Source organism: Rhopalosiphum maidis, chromosome 2, assembly GCF_003676215.2.
Source record: "Rhopalosiphum maidis isolate BTI-1 chromosome 2, ASM367621v3, whole genome shotgun sequence".
NCBI lineage: Eukaryota > Metazoa > Arthropoda > Insecta > Hemiptera > Aphididae > Rhopalosiphum > Rhopalosiphum maidis.
This window is the reverse complement of record NC_040878.1, coordinates 63,089,627-63,112,357: the sequence shown is the minus strand read 5'-3', so window position 1 is coordinate 63,112,357 and position 22,731 is coordinate 63,089,627. Positions and strand designations below refer to the sequence as shown.

General features: G+C 23.0%; 1 protein-coding gene across 1 annotated transcript in view; it reads left to right on the top strand.

The window, feature by feature from the left end:
* LOC113551592 (protein prickle-like) overlaps positions 1 to 22,731 on the top strand; it is a 169,200-nt gene that overhangs the window by 6,946 nt on the left and 139,523 nt on the right. The window contains exon 2 of the mRNA XM_026953921.1: positions 442 to 508. Within this exon, the coding sequence (XP_026809722.1) occupies positions 453 to 508 (56 nt within the window). The 5' untranslated portion in view covers positions 442 to 452. The remainder of the gene's footprint in view (positions 1 to 441; positions 509 to 22,731) is intronic.

Genomic DNA, 22,731 nt, shown 5'->3' with positions numbered 1-22,731 from the left:
TACTTACTTACTGATTGAGTTATTTAAAAGAAATCATTTAAAGTTTTATCATCGAAAAATGTGATGTTTATCAATTTTATTAATTTATTGAATGTTTAAATCTATTGACTTTGTTACTTATATCAGTGATATTCACGGAGACTTCCAATAGTAGGAGGTTATATTAAAAAAAATATATTAATATAAATTATTTTTACATTTTGATACCGTGAAAAAAAATCCTAGGTGAGAATTTAAGAACCTTATTTACGGTGTATACATTACTGATTTGAATTGAAAAGTCTAATTCTTTAATTATATTAAGACACTGAAAATATTTTTTATATGAAACTTTATATATGTTTATGTATATTTAGTTTTTCAATATTTAATTGATATAAAATATAATAACATTAGCCATAACCCTTAAGTAAAAATCACTAATTTAATATTTATTTTCAGAAATAGTCGAAATGTCTAAGTGTAGAAAATGTGGCAGTTGTCCAGAATTCGTTCAACATTTTTGGAGGTAAGACTAATACGTGATTTAAGTAGTATAGATAATACAAATAATTTAGAGAACTGCCAATGACCTGTATAACTATTAGTCTGGACTGTATGAAAAACCGTGAAATTGAAATTTATTTTTTTCTCATAAACATATTTTTTTTTTTCATGAACCATCAATCTCAGTATTCGATACACATTTATCATAATTCAACATAGTTTTGTTAAGGATATTTTTTTATATTAGGATATTAGATAATTTAAAGCAGTACGTATCTGATCAATGCAGATAAAAACAAAAAAAAAAAACATGTTAGATACTCGTATTAAATCGTGTAAATAGTAACTGTACCGTCCGAGTAGTACCGATATTAGGTTATAAAGCAATCAAAAATAGACATGAAAAAAAACTAAACTTATTGAAATTGTTATTATTATTTATTTATTTTATGAATTATAAATATATGTGGTTAGATAGATTTGTTTTTAGACTGTTTGTATTTTATTCTATAATACATGGTAAAGTAAACTAACTCATAAGAATATATTTATCAAATTTTGGTATCAAATCAATGACTAGATGTATTATTTATGTAATTTCAACTTTAAACGGATCAAGAGACTTATTTTAATATCTTTTTCATAAATAACTATTCTATATAAACCATTACAAATTTATAATCATAAAACGAGTTCATAAAATTAATTAAAATTAATAATATATCTATCAATTAGGCGTGAGTCTGTAAACTTAAGAAATACATATATTGAACTAATACATTATTATTGAGTAGATACATTGCGCATAAGTACAATAATTTGTAGGTGGTAAGTTATAAGGCATTGAGAAAAAAAATAGATACGTGTGGTATAACACTAAGTATCAAATTACGGGCGCATACTAGTTGTCTCTCAAAGTAAAAAAATGTCAATAATTTGTTTACAAATTACCTTTCGACAATATACGAGTTGCCTCTTGACTATATACGAATTGCCTCCCAACGTACCCAAAATTTTATCGTAAACGAAAAAGGTCTAGTACTAGTTGCCTCCTAATGGACTGGTAATAAATGTATAAGTGGTAACAAATATTTTCAAACATCATGTATCAACATAAGTTTTTGATTTCGAAGTAAGATGATTCGACTTTTTGCAGTCATTCATGGGTAGAAAAAAATTCAAGCATTCAGCGTACAACCAATGCATGTGAATCTTTTCATAACAAATTTATTATATATTTTAGATTATACTAATATACATACATTTATCGAAGTCTTAAAACAAATTCAGACCGAGACTATAATTTTAATAAAAAGTTCTAATAAGCCTTAACCACATGCACGATTATAAATTATAAATAAAATAATTTTCATTGATATTCAAATAAAAAAGCCGAATTGGCGAATTGACGAAAAAATATAAGCCTAAGCAATGTTATAAATATTTTTTTTCCATTATATTACCCCATACATTTATTTTATTGACTATTTATTAGATAGGTATTATAATACCACCTGTTTTATATTAACTTATTATTATAAAATAAACAATTTTTTTTTATTATTATTGTTTTTAGTATAATTGTGTATCTATTATTTGTATAGATGTAAATAGTATAAATATTTTGTAGGTACCTAAGTCTGATATTTTTAATAATAATAAAACATTCAATGACTCTAAATAACTATAATTGTATACAAGAGACAATTAATGTGAAAATTCTTGGGTGGCAACTTGTATATACTAACTATGAATTACCTGGTCATCTACTAGGAACTAGTGTATGTTAACTTTTTTATTTATGATAAAGGTGGAAGGCAATTCATTTATTTTGGGAGACAACTAGTATGCACCGCAGTCCGCAAATCACATTGTACTCGTATAAATTAGTTAAGAGGGCGCTATACCCGCATGTGTTGTCTCTGTCTGACTAACGTACATCATAACAAATTTTCATTCAGCAGAATACATTTTGTGATGTTAACTTTAATATTAGAGTAAATTTACCTATTATCAAATTTAAAGGTAAGAATATTATCTAGATAATGACACATGATTTTATCAATATTATCATTTTAAAGTTGCTATATTTTACATAGCTGTAACTCACTTTAAAGTAATAATATCATTAAAAGCATATGTCATTGTCTAAAATTCTAGATAATATTTTTACCTTTAAATTTGATAATAGGTAAATTTATTCTAAGATTAAACCTAATGTCACAAAATGTATTCTACTGAACGGAAATTTTGTTATGATGTACGATAGTAAGACAGAGACAACACACGCGGGTATGGCGTCCTCTTAAGTGTATATTATAATTTAATATATTAGATTGTGAGTGTTCAATTAGTTCTATAACAATGTAGGTATTTTGTTAACCTTTTTTGAACCAATATGACAGCTCATATATTTCAAGTAGCACTTCTGTAGATTTTTAAATGCAATACAGTTTATATAAACTAAAATAAATTTAAGATAATTTTTAAATCAATATTAATAATATTAATTAATTATGCATGATATGTGCTTAATTTTGGACTATAGACCCGTTATTCTTATACATTTGTTATTTTATACCTATCGACAGTAGAAAATATGTTTGTTTGCGTTGTCTAATTTAACCCATTAATCACAGCGCTCTTAGTTAATTAGATAATATACATTTTATATTAAATTATTTTTAATTGTTATTTATTCACAATACTAGATAATTAATAACTGTAATACTTTTAGTGAATAGTATTGTAATATGTAAGATACATTAATATGTTGTTATTTCTTCGTATACAATATTTGTAACATTTAATAACTAATGTCTTACATCCACACATATGCGATTTTCATATCACTAAATCTAAAATAAGAAAATATATATAAGATTGTTAATGAATTGTTAATATTTAACACCATATAATTTTACTTTGCTATAGTTCATATATATAATATAAATTTATAACTGTTGAAACGTAAACTTAATATAATGATTAAGCATTTAATATTTGAATACATTGTTCCACGTTAGTTAATTATTTGCGGGATAGTTTGAATAGAAAAATCGATTTCGAGAAACTTGTCAAGATGTGTTGTTCTATACAAATGAATTCATATGTTCATGTCTACGAATACATATGAACAACGTTGGTTTATGCCGACGCTCTATGGTTGATGTTAATCAGTCATGTTTTGTCGTGGCACACGGAGATGTTGCTTTTGGCCCTCAGCCGTATGCTACGAGAATATATTATATTCTGCCGCATAATTCCCACTGCAAACACTCATCTATCAATGATATTCTCTACTATTACTCTCTTCTTATTCAGCCTTATTTAAATTTGTATTTGTATTTTTATCTTTTATTATTTTTTTGTTTTAGTAAATTTATGACAATATTATATGATAATGCAAAACCATTTTTTGGTTTACATCGATTTTTAGAAGGTCTTTTTTTTAAAGAGAATAACTTCGAGAATAACTGTTTAGTATTTAACATTTATTTAAGTGAATATAAAATAAATTTACACAGAAAATATTCTAGATTTATGATAGTAACAATAGTAACATACTAAAATATGTAAAAAGAACAAAAAAAAATTCATCAGTGTATTTTTATATGAATATTGTTTTTAAAAAAAAATGTAACAACCTTTTAATAATATATAGTAAGTATTTATTATATTCTAAAGTCTACTAATAATGAAAAAATAAACTAATCATAGTTAATTCAGTAATTTATAACTATATATTAAAATATCCAATATTTGAATATAAAATTAAAAATTGATTATATTTTAAAAGTACTAAGTATATTGGATAAATTATATTAAATTAAAAATAAAATTATAATTTTATTCAAAACATTTTTTTTTTTTTATAAAATGTTTGCCCTCTTATAAACGTGATATAATATAATGAATACTGTAGTGTAGGTGGTAAGTGAAAGGAATATGATTGCGATGTGAAAGGTTGGTTGATGAACGATGGAAAAATATACTACAGTAATATTCTGCTGGTTGGCATAGGTAGTAGGTTTGAAATATTTTCAATTTAGTTTCTCTATTATGTTTATTAGTTGGTACCTATAATATTGATTCCTTGCCAACAATGTTGACAGAAAATTTGTGTAAAAAGTTTTGAACATAAGTCAATTTAAAGTATTAAGTAATATAATATAAACTAGCCTGTTCAGTAGAAATAGTAAAATAAAATATATTTTTAAAAACATTAGGGGTACCTATTTATTGATTGTTATAGATATTAAACTTCTCTGATAATATAAATATTATAATTACACCTAATTAACAGTGTAACTTTAAAAACTATAGATTTAATCAGGGATTAGATTTATAATTTTATTTTCACAACTTCTAAATTAAAAAATAATCACTAAACTTCCAATATTGATACATTAATTTTATGCAAGAGTAAAAATTATCAAACACAATTTTAAATCAACTGTTTGTATTTGTATAATGTATGATTAAATATAATTACAAAGATTTAAATTATTTTAGATTTTTACCGAAAATAGGGTTAAATGTTGTAATATGTTTGTTTTTGGAAAATAATTGTTGGGTAAGTAGAAGTTTAATACATTAATGTTATTGGAATGTATATTAATTACATTGGTACAATTGTACAAATTATATTTCGGGTGAGTCAAAATTGAAAAATAAATCAAATACTCAGTCGTTACAAATATACTGTTTGGCCATTATACACCCGGTTTTGAGGTTTGATAATTTCTGTATAAAATTAATTTTATTTTGCTTTAGTTGATACAGTGATATGAAGGAATTATATAAATTTTGGGACTTATGATATTTATCCAATATATACATTTGCTAAGACATATCTAGATAGTCGACAATCTAAGTAGGTACATTCCATTTATAGTATAAGTGATTTTTCTGAGTATATATACAAATAAGTTTGATACAATGAGTTCGAAATCAACATTATGTTGTATATTATAAATATAACTACCATAATATACTTATGTAATTGAGTAAAAATTATTTGGTTATTTCATTTAACTTATCACGTAAGATGTAGGATGAAAAACTGGTTTTAGATTTTATTGAGTATTATTAAATTGTGTGTGAAACGATAAATGTATCGTTTTTACAATAAATGCATTTTTGTTTCACAGTTAGTTCTAAAATGTACTATATAGTTGCAGGTACTTTAGACGTAGTACTATTTTGAGATTTCTTTTATTAGTTTTCTAAATTCCGTGAACATAACATATTATCTAATTAATAAACACTAATTTATTAAACATGAATATTTTTTAATTGTTATTGGATGAAAAAAAAATGTTATGAAATTTATTATCTAAATTTAACATACATTTTCATATCAGTACTTGATAAGCTTGAACGAGTTTTATAAGTATATTTATTTTAAACTATTATATTTATTAAGCCCAAAAATTGATCTACCACTTTTACTTATTTAATAAAGTAAATAAAATATATATTTTTAATAAATATTAATATGCTATTTGTTATATACATTTTAGCTTTATAAATTAAGTAAATGTATGGTTTACGTGAGTTTAAAAATCACTGTGTTAAATTTTCTTAACTATTTATCCTTGTAATCGTTTCAATCAACTTTGAATATATTTTATTTCTTTTTAAAATTTCTTTTAGTAAATTAACAATCTTACTGATATCTATGTAGCTGTATAATGGTTTTTAAATCCATCAATTGATTGAATTCTGTTTCGTAGCGATAATGTAAAGAGAATATAACTAGGTATATAAAATGAGGTTTTTAAAACCCATTACTTCATGCGTTGCTTACTATAAAACGATAGGGCTTTTATCAAATCAGATTAGGTTTAATAAAAAGATTTTTAAATGTATACATTTAAAAAAATTATGTATGATAATATTATAGTAGAGTTATAAATTTTAATATTCTTGATATAGGATTATTTGATATATTTTTATTAAATTTAACTTTATTTAAATAAAAAATTAATGTTGTATATGGCATAATAATTAAATACATATAATAATATAATACATAGTAGCTATATATATAAATGGAAGAGGTCCATTAAATTATTAATGTCACAAAAAAATAAATGTTTTTATAATTTAATTAAACATACGATTTTGATTTATGGAGAAGTGTGCATGCTGTACTTTAATGCAAGATGTCACTGCGCATCTATTGCGAAATGTTCTATCTTACTGATAATCAATAAAATGAACAATTGTATCTATAATTTATTACTTTATAAGTAAGTGTTGTAATTAATTACAATGCATTTTTTAAGCTTTTAAAATAACATATGGTGCTTACAAACTGTGTTGGATTCAACTGCCGTTGATTTTGCTAAGTAATTAATATACTAGAGTAAAAATAAATTAATTTATTGTAACCCAGAACTCGTTGACTGTCGAGAATAAAAATACATTAATCATTAGATAGATACTAGCTTATATTATATAATATTTATAATAATATAATATTATGTATTAGTAATAGGTGCGTGTTGTACAAATACAGCGTCCTTAATTAATTATTTTAAATCCTGAGTACAGAACTTCTTAGAATTTTTGTTATAACGATTAATATAATATACTGATTTTAATAAAAATTCTAATGAGTTATAGATAGTAATTATTTTTTTACCATAAGCTGTGACATTATCTCCCTAAATCGTCTAAATTAAGTTAACATAGAATCTTGTATATGGTACTCGTAATTTGCATTTTCTTCGCAATGGAATAATTTTTCAAAACCAGAAGAATATAAGAGGAGGGGAAAGAACAATAAAACATTCTGCAATACGTTTTAAATTAACAACCCTTTAATTTTACTCTGGGGATAAATAAAAACCATTATTTGAAGTATTTTAACGATAAGAGTGAAAGTAAATATAAATAAAAAATATCATGGATTTTAGTAGTTGTTTTGTACAAAATTTATAAAAAAGAAATAAATGTCTATGTCAAGATTTCCGGGGGAAGATTAAAAAGGAAAATCACATTTACAATTGTTAAAGTTTATTCAAATAGTGTGATTTATTGTGATCTTTATTATCATAAATATATAGATGTGTATGGTATGACATCTGATTTAATCAAATTTTTAAACAGTAAAAACTTAAATATTTGTGCTAATTTAAAAATGTTAACTAATTTATTACGGAAAAATATGAGTTGGTACGTTATGGTATTGGAAACGAAGTCTTTTAATATTTTACTATTTAATAATTTAAAAATTAAAGTAGCAGTTCTTTAGTATTTGTTTTTTATATTTTGTCAATTATTAGATAATACGGGAAATATTGTATTAAAATAATATTAATGATTAATGATAAATGATTATCATTTACATTTTTAAATTAAATAAAAAATATTTAGTATATACATAGAAATTTAATGGTAGTAAACAAACTTTAATAATAAAAATAAGTAAGTATAAAATTATCAAAATATATTGGTATATATTAATACAGACTTATGAGTAAATAATATTAATTATTTTTTGATAAATTAAAGCTTAAGAATACACAATTACAGTGATTTTTAAAATACAAATTGATAAATTGGTTAATAACAGTATAAAAACTGTAATTTATTGATTTAGTAAAATGGTAGGTGCTTATTAAAAAGATAAAAATTCTATTTAGCTAGTTAGTGTTAGATAAGTATTTCGAGTTTTATTTTATACACAGATGAATATTTTGTGTACCTATCATAAAAAGCCCAAAAGAACTTAAGAATATTTGGTAAGTTATTAGAAATCTACTTAACTTTTTCATACAATAAAAACAAAAAACATAAAAGCTATATTTTAACTTAAATTAATTGTCATTGTTTATTTATACTTCTTCATTAAATGTTTGCTTGTGATATGCGTGTAGCTCGTATAAGGTAGTTACAATATCACAGAATATATACAATTGTAAAGCGATTAGAACATAATATAGATCCCTTCGGAAATATAATTTTGGGTTTAAAATTTTTATATATATAAAAATATTTTACTTTAGATTATTCTTGTTAAGTAAATGTAATTAAAGTTCATATAAAAAATTTCAGTAAAACAAAATACATAGACAATGTATACCGTATTGTGTGTATTTTAATTTTTTTGTTTAATATGACCCGATCAATAAGCAATGCTTAATAATCTGAATAAGCTGATACTTGATTGAATAGATTTCCGTAAGAAAATAAACGTAATGACTTGCAAGTGATATGTTGTATAATGGACACAGGGTGAACACAAAACGAAAGTTAGTGGAGGCCGATTGCGTTGCATGTCTATAGGAATGTTGGGCGGGCTGCTAATGTAGAAAGATATTATATGAAGATAACGCACAGAACGGATGGGAAAATAAACTATATAAAAGGTTAACTAACGCATGAGCTTAGGATAGAAAAAAATAATAGTTTATAGTGCGAAATGAGTCCCTATATAGCATGTTATCAAGATAATAGTACAGAAATGCTCCGAGGAAAGCTTTGATGTATAATAAAACACGCTATTCCACGTATATATATATATAATTGAGGTAGTATCGAATCGCAACAAACTACTAGATATATATGTTTTGCCTCTTTAACATTTTTCTAGATTTCTGTAAAAAATTTAAAGATAATTTGTTAGATATACCTTAATATTATATTTATATTATTTATAGTGATAATTATTGTTATATACAAATGCAGTTAGTTCCTTAAAAATATTGTCAACTAAATAACAAGCCGTTGAACAAATTTAAATAATTAATTTATCTTTAATTTTAACGATTTTAATTTTTTATTGGCTTATAATTTTAAATAGCTATATTTCAGCATATGTATAAAATTAAGATACAACCGTACATTAATGTTTCTCTTAATTCTTTTTTGTTTTTACTGGATTTAAAATTAAAGAACTTTCTTGGAATTTTTTTATTGAACTAATTAACTTGTGAAATATTATCGATCAATTATGGTTTTATCTAATATGTAATAGCAAAAATGTGAAGTATTCAAACAATGACCAACTATACGGGTGGTCGAAAAAAAAAACAAGTTAACATTATAAAATAACAAAATTAATTGGTGACATATATATTTTACAATTTTTGAATCATTTTTATGAAAATTTTTTTTTATTAATTTTAATGATTATACAAATGTTAGAAATAATAATAAAACACAGAAGCATACAGAAGAATAGTTTTTAAAACAATTAAGTACATAATATACTAATAAGTATGTAATTTAATATTTCAAAAATATAAAATAACGATTTTCACTTAATATAAAATATTTTAAAATTGTGTTAATATATTTAAAGATAAGTGTTGTAATATAAGCGGTTAATATATTTGTAAATATTATAACTACAAAAAAAATGATTGCATTATTCTATAAGTAATAATATTTTGTATAAATAATATAATTAAAGATTTATGTAGTTGGTTACACATTTAATATCTATTTTATTATAAATGAAATTGTAGTATGTTATTTGATGTTATCATGATACAATTATAAATTAAAATAGAAAACCAAATCTTTTGGCTCAATAAATTCTTTTTATAAGAGAACTCTGAAATTTGATTTTGTCGATGTACCAATAGTTTTTGTTACTTGTTATTATTATTATTATTATTATATATATATATAATGTTATATTATGAATGTCTGAAATTACGTGTGTCTTTTACCTAGCGTATCCAATCGTATAGAGAAAAGAGAATTGTACTCATGTCTTATTGTTACTTTCAATCTTTGTGTGTGGGAAACAGACGAGAAATAGCACCGCAGGAATGCCGAACACCAAATTATCTGATTTGTGAGAAACAATAAATTTAAATAAATTTTTATTTGAAGTAATAAGAACTATCTAAAAATTGTCACATAAACAATACAATGGAGTAAATAAAATCTCATAGAATTATGTAATTTAAATTTAATTACATTCCGTTAAAAATATTGATTTAGTATATACTATATATATTTATTAATAAGGTTCATAATTTCATACTATTAATTAATGTAGTTTTTATTTATTTAGTTGTTTTTACAATTAATATTATATAAGTATTTATAATATTGTAATCGTTTGAAAAACTTGATATTCATAAAAAATTTAAAAGAATATTTTAAAATTAAATTAATTTGATTCACAAAAATAAGGATTTTATCACAAAAATAAAAATAACCTCTCATAACAAAAATACATCTGTACTACAACGCTCGTGGTATAGTATTTCTCATTGAATACTAATATAGTCTTAGCAGTATTTTTTATGATATCTATGTAATATACTCGCTTACTGCAAAATAACCAGTCTATGGTTCTGAGAATCTAATAGAATATAATCGTCTTGTATAAATTACACTGACACGAGATAATCTATCAGTTTATTGTTGTATATAATATTATTAGAACATTAATTATTACGCATATTATATTTTAATTATTTTTATTTATGCTCTAATTGCATTGGTAGGTCATTAGTTTTTAAGGTATAAATTTAATTATCATTTAGCACTACATTTTAAATCTTAAGTGAAACGATGAATGTATTGATTTTATAATGATATATGTTTAAAAAAAAATACTTTTGTATCTGTCATTACCTTTTGGCAGTAAACATATTTTAAACTTCACGTAACAGGAGATCTTTAAACTCCTTTTTAGGATAGAGCACAAAACCTAAAGGCTACTCAATTTTTTATAAATTATAATTTTAAAGATTATAATAATATATTATATTTATTATTTTACAACTTTTATAAAAAACTAACGATATTTTTATAAAGCTACAATTTATGTAGGTGATTGCCACCTTCGTTTCTCCTCCTCTCCTACTCATTGATCTCTAAATGGTTCTGATAGAAAATTTAATGTAGTTCTATGGAGAGAGGTTAAAATTAGATTATTTCAGTTACTTTTAAAATAATATAGGTATATAAATTAGCAAAAAACAACGTGAAACACAAGTAATTTTGCAACACCAGTTTTTGAAAAAATTGATTGATGGTAATTTTCATAACATTTTTGTGGTAATTAAAATACCTACTTAAAATATTCATTAAAATGTACATTAGTATTTTCTGGTCACGATATTATTTTCGAAATATTTTGGCTATTTTATAATAAATTAATAACTATTATATTATAATATTCGTATTTTTTGGCAAAAATTAGTTATCTATTGACTACCGTATATTATTAACAGTAATATGTATATAAATAAATTTTAAAATATTCTTAAAAGTATACTCTCTATGGTTTAAATTCATCCAAAATCTTTTTTATTTTATTAAACTTAAATTTTAAACATTAATTTTTTGATCCATGTGTAAGTAAGTGTATAATTAAATTTGTTTAGTTGATTTTTATGACGTTTATAGATGTTCTTTGCGATTTTTAGTGGTAGAAATAAGGTATTAAGGAGGTAATATTAAAATTATGTATACATTTATTTATAAACTAAACTTTGATTATTTATAAAGACGTTAAAATATAGATATTATTATAGTTTATTTAAAAAATAATAGTTTTTTACTATATTACAGTTGAGAAAAGGTTTATAGAAATATTTAGGTTCTAATTTTAATAGGTATTGCAGATTTTAGTTGATTAAATTTAAAAAAAAAATGTACCGTACGAATCTTCAGCTACCGTTATATTATCATTTGGTCACTGTCAATAGTTCATAATTTAACTCAGAATACAACTTGTTTGGCTAGTAGCCATCGCTATTTGTGTAGCATTAAAAACCCACTGACGCCGCCCCTATGATGGCCAAATCAATAAAATGTTAAAATTTACGACTCTGATGAAAATATTCTTTCATAACCTTTATGAAGGAGGCAAATGTATAATATAGTGAATAAATAAATGGGGACATATAACATTTTACGACTAAAACACGTTATGTTAAAAATAATATAACTATTTAAAATAATGTTATCGTTTCATTGTGTATTATGTACTCTAGATTGGAAGAGAATTTTGTAAAGTAGGAAGAGAGGGAGTAAGTTAAATGTATAGTATACGATTTGTTGTTTGGCTTAAATACATTTAAAAATGAAAAAAAAAATTGAAAACTTAGGTTTTATAATTGAAAGACTGACAGTGAGTATTGCTAGACATTCTTGCTGCAGGGAGACATTCTGTTTTATAATACGACCGTCATACGTGATCCGCATATCTAAAGAGAAAAAAACGACCTTCGGGCGTTGCGCATTGTGTCTCGACATCGCTGTCAATACAGGATAACTGGCGACGACACTTGAAAGCATTGTTTGGAGATAGAGCAAAAATTAGTTTTGTGTCTGCAGAATGGATTGGCCAAATGTGAGACTAAGGTGTTGAACAGATATTCAGATATTGTTATATGTATGCCAATTTGATTATTATCAATTGTTGTTAAAATTATTTTTAAAAACAAATTGCATTTATTTTTATTCAATTAAAGGTCTATATTTATAAAAATTAAATTAAATTATTGTATAATATAATATCTATTTTTTAAATTTATTTATTGGTTATTATTATTTTTATATAAAATACATTGAAAGATTTTATTATAATAATTTTTAGAAAATTAGTACTTTATTTTCCCTTTATAATATATAAGTAGAATATGTATAGATATTTTTATAAAAAATATATCATTTATCTATAAATTTCTGAAGTTTTTACTAAGTATCATACATTATAGTTTAAATAAAAATAATAATTTGGAATTGACGGAATAAGTTTAAAGATTAAATTGTATGAATTTATTTTGGTAATGAAATATTTGTATGCATATATTTTTTTAAATAAAATATCTGTTTATATAGATGCATTAAGATAATATATTTCAAGCGTCTTTAGACTTGAAATTAATAGTAATTTTACTTAAAAATAGTTATTAATTATGTATAAATACATACGAAATAAGAACAGGTTAAATTATTATGATGAGTACAAGGGATTGGTAAATTGGGTCGCGGAAAAAAATAGGTAGTAGGTAGGTTGACTCCTAGAAAAAAAAAAATAAATTAAAATATATGTGGTTTTTATAATATCATGTTCTAAATAAATAATAAATGGTATAAAAAATAATGTTATAAATAATTGAAAATAAATTGGAAAAAAATAAATATCATGTTTTAGGTAAAAATTTAAATGATAAACATTTAACAAATTCTAATCTAACAATATTATTAGTATATTTCGTTATTTATTCCCTTAAGTGTTTTTCTTTACCGAGCGTTATTTTCTTTTTTTTTATTGTACTTCGTAATTTACTATGTGTCAAATTGTATTTGTAATAGTCCACAAAACAGAGTTATTCAAAAGTAAATTGTATAAATATTTGAGTTTTAAGTATTTAATATTTTAGACCTAGTTGCCAATGGTTTATAGCCGGGGCCCAACTAACCTACTACCTTTTTATACTTGGAACTCAACTTATCGCTTTCAAAATGAATAAAAATGATCGTAGACCCAATTTATCTAGCCTTAAATTTAAAATACATCAGCCTGTGCTATTTGCACGAAACAGTATAATGCACTATAAGCTAAATCATATATCTGAATATGTTTTGATAAATTTGAACTAATAAAAAATACATGAACATACTATAGGTGTTCGGAAGTTGATTATCTATTTATAATATAAGAATCAAACAATAAATTGATTATTACATTTTATACGCAGTAGTCATTTTAGAAATAAGTAGTCTGTAAAAAACGTTTAGTTGTCATATGGCGTTATTGTAAAACTAAAATAGAAATAGGTAAGTTAAATGATTAAATAAGTAGAGATCTAGCTATGGTAGGTGCACAAAAAACTAGTTTTATTTAATTTATACTTACATACGATACGGTGTCACAGTCACATGAAGATTTACCATTTAAATTGGACAAGTGCTGTAAACATCTTACCCTCTACATGTATCTATATGTAATTACTAATCAACATCATCATTTAAATAATAAATAGTTACTAAATATAGTATTATGTATACAAGTTTGTCATTAATATCAAGTATGTTATTGTCCTGTTGGTCGCAGTCTTGAAAATGGACAGTAGACAGTGGACACGTATAAATAGTTATTAATTTTTAAATAAATAATTATACCTATTTGTTTTATATCATACCTAGTTATCATTATTTTAAATTTTTGAACTTTGAAATGATAATAATGTGTATTAATGTACGTTAGAAAAAATTAAAAAAATGGCACAATAATATATTTAATATAAACATTTTTTAAAGGTTGATATCTTGTTAAAAATAGTTTCTACATCATATATTACTTAGTTATAAATAATATATTAAAATTATTTGAAGTGTTAATCGATGTTGATTTTGGCATTAAAATGATCAATAGCCGTGTTTACAGGTAGACATATTCGTTATTATAGTCGATATTAAAATATAATTTTTGTCTCGTTATGTTTGTATCTGTAATATTAAATTCGACGTGTAATTATATATATATTTCTTTTTATATATCTGATGTTACAGCTTAGTGTAAATTTATGCACCGTAATAACAAGTTGGTTAGTCTATAGTGCGTATTCTGGATAGTATGTAAATTATTTTTAATTGTTGTACCTATATGAAAACATAAAGACAAATTATATACCTTAACTTCCCGGACAAAACGAGATCGTATCTGTTTTTACGCGTAGTATTTCAAACTGACATGGCATATCGGAATATATTTGGTAACTCTCTTCTCGCCTCTTACTAATTGATGACTATTAAAATTTGCCCTTTGGTCTTAAATAATTTATATTAAATTATTACTTATATATAAATATATAGATAGATATTTTTAAATTCAATTTTAAAGAACTACATCAGTATAGTAATTTAGTAGGTTCATTTAAATAAAAATTTTAATTCAATTTAGACAAAAATAAAACATTATACGATTATAGTAATTATAGTATTCAATGATTTCATATCGTACTATTGATTATTTGTATGATATATTTTATATTTTACATTATATTAATACATTCGAATCGCGATAATTGGAAGTTGAAGGGGGAAAAAATTCGCTTCGAGATACCTAACTCAAATTTATATTAATTTATGTATAATTTATTTATATTTCTAGGGGAATAAAAAAAAATTCACATTGTCAAGTTTTTTGAGTTATCGCGACTCGACTGTATATTGTAATATCTAGAATATAAAAGAATCGATGAATGTATCGTTAAAATTGCACATAATTTAGTTTTAAATTATAATATAGAATGACAGAATATTAATACGTAAATATATAAGTAACTTCTTTGATTTAAATTTTTTGATACATTTTTTAAAATTAAAATATTTTTAATTAATTCGTTGTTCACAGTTTATATAAGTTAAGTCCCTTTTATATAAGATTTTTGTTCAATTTGAAAGTATAGTTGTTAATTTTAAATCAAAAAATAATCACGAAACATTTATAAAACGAAAACTTTTATTCAAAGTTTTTGTGTTTAATCCTTTACTATATAATTATAGAAAAGTCAAAATTTATTATACGTTAGGTTAGTTTAAATTTGTTTAAATCAATTTATAAATTATGTTTAATTTTTAAAACGTACATCAATATATCGTAAATTTAATAATTATCAGTATTAGACTTGCTTCTTATTGGCTGTTGCTATAAAAATAATTTTATTAAATTATTTGATTAGATACATTTATTTGATTATTATAATATTAAAACTGAAATATTTTTGATACACGATAGTATTACAATTTAATCATGAATTACTTTTAGATATTTAAGTATGGGCATGTTGTAAATATTATCGAATTACAAAATTACAATATTCTTAGACGATTTACTTCAATGGTTTTAATAGACAAGTATGTAACATAATTTTGTTTCTTTTTCGATATGGTTCAACATCATAAATCATATTGATTAGCACATCGTGGTCTCTCAAAAACAATACAATAATAAGGCCGCCTAAAAACTTAAGATGTTCGTCTTGTCATGCTGAACTAACAGTATTAGTCAATATGATGATAATCGATCACATGTCGCCACCAGGTTAAATAATGATTGACCTTTCGTTAAACACATGCGCTTATAATAGTTTGAATTCGTTGGTATTTTTTTAACTTGTAAGAAGGGACTGAATACTTTTAATAAACATTATTATACCTATTAACTATATAAAGTGAATTATGTACTGGTAAATAACCAACAATAAGTCACTTCTTAAATATTTAAACGTATCTTAAAACATTCATTCCTTAAATTGTAAGAATTATTGTTGTTTAATAGACACATAATAAATGTAACTGAGATTTGTTACATACAAAATAAAATTTAAGACTTGCAATAGTTAACAAGAATTATTATCTTACAATATATTTTTAATATTGACCTTGTATATATTTATACATGGCAAAAATTTATAATTACGGTGGAATTTTAAATAAGATTTTAATCAAAAAATTCTTTTCAGTATTTGTTATTTTTATGAAAAATCTCATAACTGCTGTATAATTGTGGAAAGGTAAATTGATCGGCATTTGATAATGATAATCTAATTTGATTGTTAGAAGTTCATGAGTATTGAGAAATGTACGATAATAAGCGCACGGAAGTAGATTAAATTAATATGACCTATCAGTTTTAATGATCATCAAAAGGTTTACAGGCAAAGGAAATCTCTAGTTTAATTAAATTCAGTATATGTACATTATACACACGCATATTACATACGTTTGTGCATATAGATAAATTCGCAGGAAAATACATTATAGATTATATCATTATCTTTTATGTTTTATATCCGTGGGTAAGTTAAGGTTGAACAGAGATTCGTGTTACAAAAATATAGGATATTTAATGAGAAACATTGTTATATATTTTTGATTAATGAAATTTATTGTGATTACTAAGTACATACTATTAATGGAGAGTACTCATTAAAATTAATCGGAAAACTCAAAAAATTGGAACTTTAGTCCTTTAGTGAAATTATTATATTTAATATTAATAACAATTTATTTATAAATGTTTAATATTTGTATGTATTTTAATAATAAAATACGCTTAAGCAATAATAGATATCAGCTATATAATGGATCTGCAATACATTGTTATTTACATTTTTTTCAAATATTTATATTTATTTTCAATTTTTAGTTCTTAATTTTTAAATCAGTTAATAAAAATTAATTTGTTTTAAAAATTGTATTATTTTATTTCTTTTTTTTATTTGTGGTTCTAGGATGTTGTGTAGATTGTGTATATTGATTAGTTTCTGTGTTTTATATAATGACGATATTCGGTTAATATATGTTTTTATTTTAAGTTAAATTTTGTATGCTGAACGGCAAAGAGATTATTTTTTCCAGGCCAAAAAGTATCCATGCATTGACTTTGTGAGTCAAATTCTTAGTCTGTTTAATTATATCCTATTTTTAATACCTATTTTTGTAAACTATTGGTCACTTGTATACTGTTTAATATTAAATTATCAAATAAAATTAATATTGTTTTTAATACATATCAAGACCAATATTTCCAAAAAAAAAAAAAATAAAAGTACTTATTAAATATTAATTAAATTATATATATGTGTTGGTAGTCAATAAAAATGATTTTAATTTATTACGCGATAGCAAATTTAAATACATATTTCTATCCAATTTAAAAGAATATCATACCCTCTTATTACCTTTCTTAACATTCATATAAAAGCTTATTGATTAACTTTTATTGAACCCTTAGGATTGCAGTTTAAAAGATTCTAAATAATTATAATACTATAATATCACATTTTTGATTAATGTTATTCGGAAATATAACCTTCTACAGGAAATACATCCATAATTTAAAAGTGCCTATAGTATAATGCTGGTCGTTGTTTGAAACCATTTATTTATACATTTAAATCATAGAACGACCAAGGGGTAAGATTCAAACAATCAATTGTAATTTTTAATAGTGAATTATGTTCTATATTTATTTTTAAATAATAAATCATTATTATTTTACTTATTAAAACAAATTAAAACTTATTGAATATTATTTTATTAATATATTTTACTATACTAAGTACTTATAGCACTAAGTTAATTTGGTAGGTACATTAAAAAGATACTGTAGAATGTTGTAGTATTAAATAGACGTTTATTTTCTGATAATATTTTGTTTTACTCAACATCCTTACATATTACGCTATTTTGTAGCAAATTTTTGAATTCCTTCACGAATTGGACACGCCTCCGCATGTTTTGAATAAGAAAATGAGTAATTTGATATATTGTATAATATTGTTCTAATACTATACAGTGTATTCTTAATAGAGTGAAGAAGCTATTAGCTTCCTACAATGCTTCCTATGCTGTAAAATGTACAATGCATAATTATATATTTTGTTTTATCTGGGGTCACATTTTAACTCATGCTGAAACAAAATTTTTTTTAAATTTAAATTTGTAAAAGTATTAATAACTTTATATATTTTAAATATTTTTGTTTGAAATTTAATAATTTATATACATTTTTGATATTTATATTCATAAATAATAATAATAATAATAATAATAAAATAAAAAAAAGATTAAATACGCAAAACAAAAACTATATAAATAATGATAATATGCAATTATTGCGGTGAGGAATATAATAATTAAGAAGTACCTTTTATTTCCAATCAATTAAAAAAATGTCATGTTTTTTTTTTTAAAGTGCACTATTATGCTAAAATTTGTGATTTTCCACATATTTTTTTCAATATTTACAATATAGAATTAAAATAATATTTATATAAAATAATAATAATGAAAGTATAATACATAAAAGCCATTAAGTAAATAACTATATACAATAATTATAGATGATTACATTGTATAAAAAATTAAAAATAATAGCGACAAATTATAAAAATAAAACAAATAGAACGGGTTTACTACTGTTTCTATTTTAATGCATGGTATTCAATATTTATACTATTGAAATTTGAAATTCTAAAATTATTACATTTTATTGTAAAATAATAATATTTGTTAAATTTTGGATTGATGGTAAGAGATAAGCTTACGAAAATAATGAGATAAATAAAACAAAGCGAGATTTAAAATTTGCATATAATTTGAATAAATTACTCAAATATTCCGAGGCAATGAGTATACAGACCACTCTTAAATGTTTGACTTTTGTCATTACACTTGCAAATAAATTTGAGTACAGTAGGTTTCTGTACTTCGAGTTTATACGGTTTTATAAAATTTATCGTTTTTAAAACACACTATATTGCTCTTATATTTATATATTTTTATAAATTTTCATTGCAATGACTATATTAAATTTTATTGTATTTATTATCTAAAATAAACTGTTACTGTTTATGGTCCCTTCAAAAAAATTGATCAATATACTCAACAAGTGTATCAATGAAACGTATCTACACTAATTCATTAATTTACATATACATATATAAATATATCACATAAATTTAATGAAATTGTGCATTTCATGAAAAGTTATGCAGTTCATGAAATGGATATGATTTTTTTCAAATTCGTCAAATATTAAACCTTTTTGTGTAAGGACTCCGTCCGTTTAATTAATATAAATAGTTAAATAAATATCCTTCTAAAACTTTACAAAAAAACATACTCAACAAATAAAACTTTGCTGTTAAAAAACGGTAATCTTTTTGAATTATTCACAAATCGTTCACGATTTACAAAATTAAAAAATTTAAAGGTTACCAACAAGGTATATACCAACTTATTTATTTTTCTAGAAGAAGATTGTCCCCAAGGAGCAAGTACATTATAAAACTAAAACCTGTATTAAAATTCAGATCAATATAGATCAAAATGTAAAACTAATTTTAGTAAAAATAATGAATAGGTGTATTAAAGGTAGGTTACCAATTGTGCTTAAAATTACTTTTTTATTATCAATGGCACTCTAAACATTTTAGTATCTAAAGACTAATAAAATTGCGCTTTATATATTTTAGGGTCAATAGACTAATTAGTTATTACGCTTAAAACATTTTACAATACCTAAGGAAAACTTATTAGTTAGTTATAATTATATAATAAATTAATACACTAATCGATTTTTTTTTTACATAATATAATATAAATAAATATTTTTTTCTTTATATTTAATAAGTTACTTTTTATCGTAAATTATTCAAAATTAAAGTTATAACATTTACCTTATAGTTCACATTTAAACTTTTTTACAATTATAATAACACACTCTGATTTTTTCGCAAATATTAATACATAATAATATAATATAAATAAATACATTTTTTCTATACATTTAACAAGTTACTTTACTATTGCGTTATCAAAAATGTGTGTAATAATAATACAATTTCATAAAATTGCCGATATTGTCATAAAATATATAATAACCAGACACTTATATTGACGTTGATAGAATTATTGATCGAATAACAATATTTTCATATTTGAAAGTAGACAGATTTGAATACAAACGCAATTAGTACACTGACCCTAAACAAAAACTTTGTTTTAGGCACAATTGGTCCATGTCCGTGTTAAACTATTAAAGTATACATTATGCTCATTTTGGATATAATTTAATTTTATAAACTCTTTACGTTAATTTTTTGAGTATCTATTTATTATTTATTAGACTTAAAGTTTTTATGCATGCCATGAATTTATAATGCGTATGTAATATTATTGACATTTTTGAAGAAAAAATAATTTGCATCCATTTGCATTGAATGAGTTAAAGAAAGTTTTATACTCAGTCATTTGCAGTTTTTGGTATCACAAATAAAAGATGAGAATTGACGTTAAAACTGATTTAAGTTTTGAAAACTTTTGAAGGAATGTTTAATATGAAGTGCCTGTCGGGAATAATGAGTTTAAATGAACGTTTATTTTAAAAAATGAATATTGAGAGATTTCAATAAATAATATAAACATTTTTTATTTTTTACTATCTTAGTAATGATTTTTGTGATCTTGGACAATTAAAAATGTGTAGATATTTATATTTAGTAGAATAGACGTGATCATTTGGATTTTGGATATGAAAAAATATATTCATTGAATCTTATTCATTATAATAAAGAATACCAAAAAATATACATGTTATAATTATGACTATTCGAATATTAAAAAAGTATTAATTAAAATATCGTAAAACTCGTTATGCTATAGTAGGTTTCGAGGGAGTTTACAAAGGGAAATTACTTATAGGTAATTCATTTATTTTTATTATTTTCAAATATTTCTCTATTATCAAATAGATAAATTGATGAAACAATTTATGTGATGAAGATGGAGGATGTTATAGTGTGTGAAGTAAATAGGTTCCAATATTTAGAATCGGTGCAACAGAAGATTTGTTATTTTAAGAATTACGTCAGAAATAGGTTTATGTGTGGATGGATGAAGTGGAGAAAGACGTTAAGTATTTTGTGTGATAAAAGGATGCTGGTGAAATTAAAATTTACCTAAATTCTATAAAGTAGTTTCAATAGAGCAAAGTGAGAGATGAGTATTCTAAGATAATAAGGATGTAATGAAATAAATAGGAAGTATAAAATACAAAATTAATTTATTAGGTATAGTGCAGGAGTGGTACTACTAATTATAGGTGTAATATTATGTATCCACATGCGTTACATTAAATGTTAGAATTAGGCAACCAAATTTAACAATGATGCATTTTGTACGGCAACAAAGTGCATGGGGATGCTAGTCACGGTGTTAGAATAAATTACTAAATCATTTTTAAAATTATTTTAAAAATAAAAATCAGTTTCATTAAATGCACGTTATTTTTGAAATTAAATCTTAAAATGTTGGTCAGTTGCAGCTGGTAGTCAACTCCCCGAGCTTAAGGAAACAACAAAGAGAAATAATTAAATAATTGCTTGTCTTTTTAGTCTAAATGGAGTACAATTGCTGGATGATTTCTTTTATTTCTTTGCTTTTGTTTCTTACAGCATTATGTATACTCTTAATTATTATATATATACAAATATATTTTTTTATTTTTTTCTTATTAATATTATTCTAAAATATAAACAGATTAACAGTTGACTAATATTGACTAAATATTTTTAAAAAAATATTTTTTTTTTTTTTAAATTTAAGTTTTGCTCTAAGTTTGATTTATTATTTTTATTATTTTATACATTTATTATATTCGCAATGATATAATGTCGTGATTCCGTCACAACGAATACAGTTAGAGAGTCTCGCTCCTGTCATATATTTGGAGTGTATGTGATG